General features: G+C 44.7%; 1 protein-coding gene across 1 annotated transcript; it reads left to right on the plus strand.

Annotated features, from left to right (window-relative positions):
* Positions 1-2,249: 2,249 nt before the first annotated feature.
* On the plus strand, positions 2,250-8,071 carry LOC138074486 (CD48 antigen-like; the record flags this gene model as incomplete). The annotated part of the gene is made up of 3 exons (XM_068966635.1): positions 2,250-2,550; positions 5,660-5,923; positions 7,973-8,071. Coding segments are annotated over 3 exons (645 nt in total), but the record flags the coding sequence as incomplete, so codon positions are not given.
* Between the last annotated feature and the right edge of the window lie 3,736 nt (positions 8,072-11,807).

The raw sequence follows: 11,807 nt of genomic DNA on the forward strand, positions 1-11,807 counted from the left end.
TTCAACCAGAATGAAGGTGGTAAGATTTTTGCCTCCCTGGGAGTATTTGGCATTGTCTGGAGGCATGTTTGAAGATCCCAACTGGAATGATGTTACTGGCATCTAGCGAGCTGAGGCCAGGGAGGCCACTGCACATCTTACAATACACAAAGACATCACTGCAAAAGGAATTCCTGGCCCAAAATGTCAATAGTGCCAAGTCTGAGAAACACTGACCTAGGCTGCCCATTATCACTGCTTTTGTTAACTCACATGGAAACAAGCCATGGAATGAGAACAAGTCTAGAATATGTGTCCAATAATTTTGAAATCCTGAAGAGAATGTATGCTCCTGAAGAGGCTGAATGGTCTAAGAGGTGAGAGACTCTGCCTACATTGCTGGTGTTGGAGCCTGGCACATGACCTGGCATGTAGTCATTGTTCAAAATTGTCGTTTGGACTGACTGATTATGTCACAGAGATTATAGAGTATGGGATGGACCAATCAGAAGCACTGTGGAAATTAATGCCTAAGTGTGTCTCTGAATGCAACAGGCATAGGTTAACTGCTCCATAACTAGCTGTTCAATGGATAGTTGGAAGGATTAATGACTAGGAACTTGAAAGACCTGGGGCCATAGGTATTTTTAATCTTTATTCAAAAGAATGTTTTTGTAAATGATAGACATGTGGAAAGTAACAGCCTATGGGAAAACCCAAATGAACTTTTTGGCCAACCCCCAAAATAGGTGTAGATACAATGCTGAGCAATGTGAGGTTTTGTGTAACAGTATTTGAGGTAAGAGTGATAGAGATTTATTTCCACTTTCCTCTACTATTAGCTTCTTCCTACGGCTATTTCTCAGTGCAGGAGACATAAGAGACATGTGTTCTATCCGTGGGTTGGCAAGATCTCCTAAAGAAGGGCATGTCAACTCCAATATTCTTACCTGGAGAACTCCCATGGACAGAAGGGCCTGGTGGGCTCCAGTCCACAGGGCTGCAAAGAATCAGACATGACTGAGGCGACTCAGCGCTCACTGCTCTTTCTCAGTCTGTACATTTATACAGAGATTTCTCTCATTTACAAGAATCAGCAGACCTCCCTTCATCTTTATCTTCTGGCTATCATCCTTTTCTTCTTGCCTTCATGAAACCAGGTCTTTAAGAACTGAGGCTTATACAATTTGGGGTGCTCTCATGAGAAAAAGAATAGAACTGTAAATGCAAATAGGAACGAAAATAAGTGTAGTTAGAATGAGAAAAGAAGTCCCAATGTGTAGCAAGTTTTTAAAACCTGAACAAATACAAAGATCACAAAAGCCAGAAAAATAGCACAATCTTTTTATTAATAAAATGCTCACTCTTCTATAATACTTTGTCACTGAATAACTCTTGTTCCCCTTCATTTCAAACCTTGTGTCTCCTTGTCTACTTCTTGCCTAGTGCTGTGTGTGCTCAGTTACTCAGCCGTGTCTGACTCTTTGCAGCCCCATGGACCCGCCAGGCTCCTCTGTCCATGGAAGCTTCCGGACAAGAATATTGGAATGGTTTGCCATTTCCTATTCCAGGGGACCTTCCCAACCCAGGGATCGAACCCGTGTCTCTTGTGTCTGCTGCATTGGCAGGCGTATTCTAGCTGCCACTAATGCCAACTGGGAAGCCACTGCTAGACAACTAAATCGAGTCACAGAGAGCCCAAGCACAGAGGGGAAAGGTAACTTATCATTTGATTTGAAAATGTCCTGGTATGAGAGTAAGGAAGGGAGGCAGGGCCAGCTCAGTGTCCCTTTTCTTTATCATCTAGGGTAGAATTAGATGGATTATAAGCACATTGCCTATCTCCATGCCCACTTCTCAAGCTCTAAAGTGAAAAAGTGAAAGTGAAAGTGAGATCGCTCAGTCGTGTCCGACTCTTTGTGACCCCATGGACTGTAGCCTACCAGGCTCCTCCGTCCGTGGGATTTTCCAGGCAAGAGTACAGGAGTGGGTTGCCATTTCCTTCTTCAGGAGATCTTCCCAACCCAGGGTTTGAACCCAGGTCTCCCGCATTGCAGGCAGATGTTTTACCATCTGAGCCACCAGGAAAGACTCTCAAGCTCTCACTTTCACTGAATTCCTGATCAGGGGTCAGGTCCTCTGATAAAGATCATACTCTCTCCTCCCAAGCAAAACTCTCTTCCTTCTTCCTTGTTCCACCAGCCCAGGTTTGGGCTACTGGGCAGCTCTGCTTTCTCTAAAATGGGTCTCACTCATTCTGACTTTCATTGGCAGGCTATTCAAAATATGCAACCCCCGGCGACAATGTGAATCTGCAAATCTCCAATCTGCCTAAGAACCACAGATCACTCACCTGGTTTTATACTACTGACCAGAAGATTGTAGAGTGGGAATCTGGTGAGCCTACTAAGTACTTCGATACTAAATTTAAGGACAGGGCCACGCTTGATTCTCAAAGTGGGACACTGCACATCCGCAAGGTCCAGAAGGAAGACAGCAGTACTTACCTCCTGAGGGTGCTGAAGGACAATGGACACGAGGAGGAATACAAGATCTCTCTGATGGTGCTTGGTGAGTTATGGTAACCAAAGGGCTAGTCCCCACTCTGGGACCCCAGAAAGATCACTGAGAAGCTTCCTGGTGATTCTGTGGACTGTCCATGGGAGGGGGAGAGAAAACCTCAGGACAGGCTGAATCCATTTCTCCTGGAGCCAGTTCCACTTGGAAGTGAGTCTGGGCCAGCAGACCCCAAAGTAGATAACTTTGGGACATTTAAAACCTCTTCTGACATTAGAGAGTCTAAGATTTGAAGAGGAAGGAGACCACAAAGATGGTTTCCTCTCTGCTCTCTTCATGTTCTCTTGTGGTCAATCCAAGTAAGTTCTGAGTTCTTCTTTATTAATTGATTTTTTGCTTGTACTGGGTCTTCCTTGCTCCATGCAGACTTTCTTGAATTGTGGCAAGTGGGGGTTACTCTTTGTTGCGGTGCATGGGCTTCTCATTGTGGTGGAGTCTCTGATTGTGGAGCATGGGTTCTAGGCATGTGGGCTTTAATAGCTGCAGCTTGCTGGCCCTAGGATGTGTGGGCTTCAGTAGTTTTAATGCATGGGCTTAGTTGCTCTGCAGTATGTGGGATCTTTCCAGACCAGGGATGGAACCCGTGTCCCCTGCATTGGCAGGCAGATTCTTAACCACTGGACCACACTTACTGGCTGTGTGACCTTGGAGAAAGATCTTGACATCTCTGTCCCATTAGGTAAGATTCTGTTCATGGCAAGTAATGGACACCAACTTGATATACCTTTAGCAGAAAAGGAGTTTTTTTTAACCTATGACTTCTTAAAGCAATGAAAGAAGTTTAGAAGAGTTGAAAAGGATTGAAGAGGAGGAAGAATGAGAGCCTGGCTCAGTCCAGAGCCTCTAGCCACTGGAATCTTTCATGTGAAAGTGGGTCCCTGCCAGTACAGTCTATCTCTCTCAGAGTCTAGGCTTTCATATCTCTTAGTTTAAATTCTCAAGAAAGAGAAATTGACTAGCCCATCTTGGTTCGGGTATGTGATTTAAACTCTTAGGGTCCAAAGACTCAGCTTATAAGGCAGAAACTTGGTTCTTGGGGAGATTGTCAATTATTAGAGGAGGAGGGCTGGGCAGACATCCAAGGGAGATGTGCCCCTCAGAGACTTGAGTTCCTCATCATATGGTGAGGATAATTATATCTTTTTATGATGTTATGAGAATCAAAGTAGGTAATGAAAGTCAAAACATTTTTACAATGCTGGAACTTCCCTTGAGGTCCAGTGGTTAAGAATCTACCCATCCACTGCATGGGGCGTGTTGAGTTCAATTCATGGTTGGGGAACAAAGACCCCACACGCTGCATGGTGCAGTCAAAAATAATAAAATTATAACAGAAAAATGTGCCAGAGTACTTGTGTCTGGTGAGGAGCTTTAAAAATGCTAAAATCCTGCAAACAATGAAGAAATTGTATATACTCGTATCCCACTGACACGGGTCATGATGGCCCCTGGTCTAAGAGGCTAGAATCGCCTTCTGGCTACTTCCTCCATATCATATCTCCTAAACTTGCAAGATGTACTAGCAACAGGAAATATTCAAAGGTTCCTACAGTGATTTATTTAAAAAAGATCTGAAATATACATCATTTACCAGTTTTTGTGGCAAATATTCCCATCACAGCCACCTGTAAACTGCTATCAGTTTCATTTTACAACCAACTTGCAAAATTTCTGAATATCCTACAAGCCATAAGCCTACGTGGCTTTAGTACACTTGCCTCTGGATAAGGCTCTGAGGATGCCATTAGTGGAAGGATCATCCTTCTGCCCAGCTCAGGAATTTCTAAAGCTCAAAGGGGGTATCTTGGAACCAGACTGCTCCATCTGGCTCTGGAGTGCTCAGGGCTGAGCTGCTTACTATGGGAAATGCAGAAGGTTTATAAGACTTGAGGCCAGACCACAGGAAATGAATAAGCATATGAAGATTGCTCATGTAAAGCATGCAAGAGGAGTCCAGCAATGTGATAAGGCTTCATGGAGGAGATGGATCTAGAGTTCAGGAGGTCAGATTGGTAGAGCTTCCATCGCCCCTCACAGACATACAACCCAGAAGTCAGCTCGGATTGGGTCAACTCTCTGCTACATGTTAATCCTATGACTTCTGAGCTGCATTGATTCTGCAGGTGTTTTACCCTTGACCAGAAGGAAAAGACCTCAGAGGATTTCAGGTAAAGCAGTCCTAGTCAAGGAAGGAGCAGATGATGGGATTACATCTCAACCCATCTGCCCGCAGGGTGAAAGCAGTGATGATGCTGTGACCTTCAACATGCTTACATCACACGCAGCAAAAGCACTTACTCACAGATGATGGTACTGTATCTTACTAACATTGTGCTATGAAGTAGGGTCATTTTCATGTGAGAAGGGGTTCAGAGGGTTAGTTGTCTTGCCTCTCAGAGCCACTCTCTCAGAGCCAAGTCCACGACCCAAGCTTGTCTCACTATAAAGGGAATATTTTGTCTTTTCTATTGCATAACAGCTTCATCCCTACATACATCCATTCCTACATCCATTCACCTTTCCCTTTCATCAGGATACCTGCTCTGTGGCAGGCACTGAGATACCAAAGTTAACAGATGCAATTCATCACTACCAGCTTGCGCTGGGAGATCCATGAGGTTCTCTGTAGTTCTGCCAGAGTTCAGGAAACGTGTAGAGTGGTATCTCTTACAGGACTCTCATTGTATCTGAGCCCAAGAACTCTTGAAGGACTGACTGATGGGCTAAGGTGCCAAGTGTGGGTCATTGCTAGAGAAGGGGCCCTGAGTAGCTCAGACAGTTGGGATATCAAGTACAACTCTAGCTGATCTCTGTGCTAAAACTCTGCTGTTCTTTCTCGCCCACAGATGGGCATAACTCCATTTTGTTTCTGGGTAACTGGCTCCCCCTTCTGGATTCGGTTTAGCTTCACGCCAAGAAGTAGCTCTTTCCCTCTGAAGCCTACGGAGGTCAAAATTGCCCACTAGCTCCCCCTACAGGGCCCTCTTCCCCGTGGCTGCTCCTCAGGACCTCCCTTTGCACTTTGTTGGCTAAACCCTCCCAGCATAAAAGCTTCATAAATGCATAAACCCATCCTCTCATCCTATAAGATTCTCATCTGCAGACCCGGTACAGAAGCCTGAGATAAATGTTAACGTGACACAGAAAACGAACACCTGCTACCTGACGCTGTCCTGTGGGATCCAGGGCCAATCTGTAACCTACACTTGGTATTGGGAATCGGGGTCCTTTCCAAAACAGCTACGGAGCAGTGTGCTTGAAGACGTCCACACGCCACAAAGCTACTCGAAGTCTTATACCTGCCAAGTCAGCAATCCTATAAGCCGCCAAAACAACACAATCCACTTCACTTCACCCTGTGTACAAGGTAAGAGTCTCTGCCAAGGGAGCTGAGGTGGGCACAGGGTAGTTTTCTCTTGAATGAAGAAACGTGTGGGGATCTTGACCAGCTGCCTGTCATAGCGTTTGGTGGAGAATCCCAAAGGCACCAGTGAGGTGTGGTAGACTTGGATTCTCCTTGTGTCTCTGACATGGTCTCTCAGCAAGCTTCCCTCACCTTTGTGGAGCTCAGTGTCCTCACCTGCAAAGGGCTCTCATGTCCCCTTTTCCTGCCTTGCTTTAAAAAGTGCATGGTCCTGGAATCTGAGGGCAGGGTCTTTGCAGGATAAACTGAGCTTTCAAGATGAGTAGGGAGGAAAAAGGCAAGTAGAGGAACAGTCCAGATAGTGTTGTACAGCTACATAAAGGTCTTTCTGGCAGATAGCAAAGGAAAGAAGGGCCAAGAAGTGGTTGAGGAGGAGTGAGGAGCAAAAGAAAGAAGGGCCAAATGGATGAACATGAGCGGGAACGAGTGGTGAGCAGCAGAGCCGGGCCCTAGGACTGAGATTCTCTGCTCTTCCCAGGTGTATGCCCCTTGATAAAGTTGGAAAGGCAAACTCTGGGTTTCCTGTTTGAGATTTCTCTATTTCCTGGGAGGCCCCACTCAATAGAGCATCACTCCTGGCTCTCTCTCAAGCCTACACAGGTCCAATTGTGGGGTAGCAACGATTATAGATTTTGGAATCAATCACACCTGGGATTAATCCTGTGACCATTACTTATTAGCTAAACAAGTGACTTAGCGTCTCCAAGTCATGTCCTTCTTAAATGAGACAAAATAATAGTTCTTAACTCATACTGTTCTGAGAATTAAATTAGACAATACAGGTAACTACCTAGCACAGTATCAAAGAAGCCTTCAATGTGTGGTGGTTAAATTAGACCCACCAAGTCCTTTTAATTCTAGAGACACTAGGGATTTGGGTGGTCAGTTGATAAACTTGAATCACTCTCTTCAGCGTTCTAGGCCCTGTACTCTCCACACCCCTGGAATCACATCCCCAAGCCCTGGTGTATACATCTCTCCAGAATAACTCGTACCCGTGGTGCCAACATTTACTTGAGACCCTTTTCACGCCCAATCACCAGGGATCGCGGCTCCTGGGGACATGGCTCTTCCATGGTCTTCCTGGACCCAGTCTACCCTGCTCACCTATGCTGATTTCTTTGCCTCTGCTCCCACACGTGAACTATAGAAACTATAAGTTCTGTGTTCTTCCCAACCAACTGGTCATGTCTTCTAGTCTTTCATGATAACGCCCTGCTTTTCCACCACTGAAGATCCAGTATAAGACTTTGGTGTCTGACCATGAGACCACCAGTTGGCTGGGTGGTTCTAAAATCACCGTTATATCAACACCATACCCTGAGATCCAGAAAAAGGAAGAGACACAGTCCTTGTTCTTTATAGAATGAAAGTGACTGCCCATTCACAGAGAGGATGAAAGCAAGAATACATTTCTCTTTTGAGGTCTAAGCCCATCTTGTTACTTTTCAGCTACCTCAGTTATCCTAGAAGAGCACCCTTAATTCCGCTTCTGTAATTTATCACTCTCCTCTCCTCCTCTCCCTTGCCCTACACTTCTCTGTCTCCTAGTTTCCCTTTCTGTTTTTCCTTCCCACCGAGTTGGTACTGATGCTTGGTAGTGTGGATCAACAGGCAGTGCTTTCTCCCCTAAATTAGCATACAGTATCATATGAACTACTGCACTTGAAGGTCTGCCCTACTTAACTGCTGTCCAGTGTAGGAGAATGATTCTTTGCTAGACCCACAGACACGCCAAGATAATCTTCATGTACAAGACTCAGCTATGCCAGTAATATTTAAAGGATTTCTGTGTTCTTTCTACTTTACATCTGGGAGATTGAGCTCTTGCTCATCTGGGAAAAAGGATGTGCAGGGCACACTGTGCCTGGATTCAGAGAGGAGACACACTCCCTTGCTATAGAAGCTCCCATGCCAACGTCCAGCACCCCTTCCCCTTCTCAATAAATTAATCGGGACACCTAAATGTTTTGCATTTTCTTACTCTTTCAGCCTCCTCCTCTGGAGTAGCTTGGACGGCAACTTGGCTAGTGATCATGGTAACCACTCTTCTCAATCTCCTCTGGACCTGAGAAGAGCTAACTAGAGTGAAACTTCAAGGTTGCAAGATCTTGCCCTCATTGACAATTGGCCCTTAACCAGGACAGAAGCTCTGGCTATATGGAATAAGGCAATGGACTGAGATGTCTAAAAGAACATTCACATGAAGTTTTTATAATCACAGGAATATTTTATTTTATATTTTCTAATTGTTTTTCTAGCATACATATACATATGTGCTTTCCCACCACAAATGGGCAGAATGTATTCTGCAATGTTTTGTTTCAATAAACAATGCTATAATTGTCAAAATTGATTGTTGAATCCTAGGATCCAAAAAGCCCATCAAATCGACAAAGCTCTCTCACCATGGTCTTTCATTACAGGATGGCAAGAGCTCCCAGGCCCACCACGAGCATAAAAATGGGAATTTTTGCTCTTTGTTTGCCTCCTCTGTGGTTCTTCATGGGCCTGGAGCTGATAGGGTCACTAAAAGATAATTTTCCCTTTCAACAAACTGTCCTACCACAGATCACTTCCTGTTCACATCAAACCAACCTTACCTCTCCCTCCCCTTATCACTTCTGTGGCAAGGACAATACTGTGTGTTCATCAAACCCCTTCATTTTCTTCCTAGACTTTGATGGTTACTTTTATGCGTAAATTTGACTGGGCCACAGAGGCACCCGGTCACTGGTCAAACCTTATTCTGGGTGCCCCTGAGGGTGTTTCTGGGTGAGATTAACCTTTGAATTAATAGACTTAGTAAGGCAGATGATCCTTTCCTGTTTGGGGAGGTGGGGGCGAGTCTCACCCTATCAGTTGAAGCTTGAAAAACACAAAAAGGCAGGGGACACTTTCAAGTTGATGTTGGAATAAAATGGGGAGACCACCTTCCCCCCAACAAATACATCAGAAAGTCATGTGCATGTGAAACAGCTCCACAGAACATCTTCTGGATGCTGGCAGAAGATCCCAGACTTCCAAAAAGGCAAACCAGTCCCCTCAGAGTGAGGTAGGGGAAAATTAAAGACAAAAAGGGACACAAAGGCTATCAGGTTGGGGACCTGCACCCCCGGGGAGTGAGTACTGAAGGAAAAAGTGCGTACACTAGGAAACCCCCTCACAGGCGGGTTCAACTTGGAACCTCAGAGGGCAGAGAAACAGCACATGCTCAGAAGGCAAAACGGAGAGACTTCACACAGAGATCATGCGGAGCAGCACTTCCCAGCTGAGAATAGGCTCACATGCTCATGCCCGCTGTGGAGAGTGGGGCTGGGTTGCAGAGGCTCAGGTTTTGAGGGCTGGACCTCAGGGAGAGAACCAGGGTTGACTGCCATGAAGATACTCTGATGGCACTGAGGCAACACAGATGTTAGTTGAGACTCAGATCTTGCCTTGCTCTAGCTTGTATTGACCTCAGCTGTTACATGATCATTGTTTACAAGATGTGGGACAAGAAAGCCTGATCATGCCATCTTGGCTCGTTTGCTCTTTCTCTACAGAGGGCATGGCAACCCACTCCAATGTTCTTACCTGGAGAATCCCATGGATGGAGGAGCCTGGCAGACTACGGTACATAGGGTTGCGAAGAGTCAGACACAACTGAAGCAACTTAGCATGCATGCACACACATAGAATTTTAAGCAAATACAAGCTAGAGCAAGGCAAGATCTAGTCTGAACTAACCCACACTGCCCACAGCATGTCCACAGATGTTCCTGGAAATACTGGAGGGCTTTCTCAGTAGGCAAATTGACTGGAGCTGGAAAACAGAGGAATCACATGGACATTCTTATCACTACCATTCTATATATTTTCCCTCCCCATTTTTTTATATTGTTCTAATAATATTCTTTTTTACTCCTTTAATTTTTATTTTTTATAACTTACTTTTTCTTTTGTAAAAAACACCTTATTTTTAAATAAACTGATTTTATTTTCCTATTTCTACTCCTTAGTACTGCTTAGTTACACTGCAATTTTTTCCATGTTTTTTATTTTGTATTTTTGAGAGTCTAATTTTTAGTATTCATTTTCACTTAGGGGCTTGATTATTGGCTTGATTGCTCTCTTCTCTTTTGACTTCCTTTATTTTCTCCTTCTTCTCTCTTGTCTTTGTAAGTGTGTGTCTCTTTGGGTGTTCTTGGCTGTTGACTGTTGTTTCACCATTAGTCTTGGGATGTTGTTTTCTGTGCTGTGTGGCCTGTGAAATCTTGGTGCTACACTAAGGGGATGGGCCTGACCCCAGAGGTTGGATACCCAAGTTCAGGACTTTGGACCACCAGAGACCTCCTGACACCATGGAATATTAATAGATGAGAGCCCTCTCAAAAGTCTCTGTATCAAATCTAAGACCAAGCCCCACTCAAAGGCCTGCAAGCTCTAGTTCCAGATGCCTCATGCCAAATCTTTAGCAAAGTAGGAGCACAAACCTGCCCAGTTGCAGAAAGGCTGCCCCCAAACATACCAAGCTCATAGACACCCCAAAACACACTACTGGACACAGCACTACCTTTCAGAGAGACAAGATCCAGCTCCATCCACCAGAACACAGACACAAGTCCCCCTATCAGGGAAACTTCATTAGGCACCAGGAATCACAGCTACCCCCAAGGGGCAGGGGGAAGACAGCACAATTAAAAGGAACCACAACTTCCAACCTGTAGCCAGGAGACCCCCAAACACAGTAAAGTAAGCAATATGAAATGACATAGAAGCATGCAGCAGCTGAAGGGACATGGCAAAAAGCCAAAAGACCAAACAAATGAAGAAATAATCAGTCTACATGAAAATAAATCCAGAATAATGATAGTAAAGATGGCCTAAAATTGTGGAAATAAAATGGTTGGAGGCACAGATTGAGAAGATACAAGAAATGTTTACCAAGGACCCAGAAGATTTAAAGAACAGACAATCAGCAATGAACACAATAACTGAGGTGAAAAGCATTAGAGGGAACCAAGAGCAGAATGAGAGAAGCCGCAGATCAGAGAAGTGAGCTGGAAGATAGACTAGCAAAAACAGCTGAAACAGAGCAACATGAAGAAAACAGGATAAAAAGAAATGAGGACAGTCTCATGGAGAAGGCAATGACACCCCACTCCAGTAATCTTGCCTGGAAAATCCCATGGATGGAGGAGCTTGGTGGGCTGCAGTCCATGGGGTTGCTAAGATTCAGACAAGACTGAGCGACTTCACTGTCACTTTTCACTTTGATGCATTGGAGAAGGAGATGGCAACCCACTCCAGTGTTCTTGCCTGGAGAATCCCAGGGACAGGGGAGCCTTGTGGGCTGCCGTCTCTGGGGTCGCACAGAGTCGGACATGACTAAAGCGATGCAGCAGCAGCAGGACAGTCTCAGAGACCTCTGGGACAACATTAAGTGGCCCAACTTTTGAATCATAGGGGTCCCAGAAGAAGAGGACAAAAAGAAAAGGTATGAGAAAATATTTGAGAAGATTATAGTCAAAAGCTTCCCTAAAATGGCAAGGAAATAGCCACTCAAGTCCAGGAAGACCAGAGAATCCCACACAGGATTTCTCCCAAGGAGAAATATGCCAAGACACATATTAATCAAATGAACAAAAATTAAACACGAAGAGCAAATATTAAAAGCAGCTAGTGAAAACAACAAATAACATACATGGGGATCCCCATAAGGCCAATAGCTGATTTTTCAACAGAAACTCTAGTCCAGAAGAGAGTAGCAGGATATACTTAAAGTGATGAAAGGAAAAAAATCTATAAGCTATGGTTTTTCTTGTAGTCATGTATGGATGTGAGA

Source organism: Capricornis sumatraensis, chromosome 2 (assembly GCF_032405125.1).
Source record: "Capricornis sumatraensis isolate serow.1 chromosome 2, serow.2, whole genome shotgun sequence".
NCBI classification, from domain to species: domain Eukaryota; kingdom Metazoa; phylum Chordata; class Mammalia; order Artiodactyla; family Bovidae; genus Capricornis; species Capricornis sumatraensis.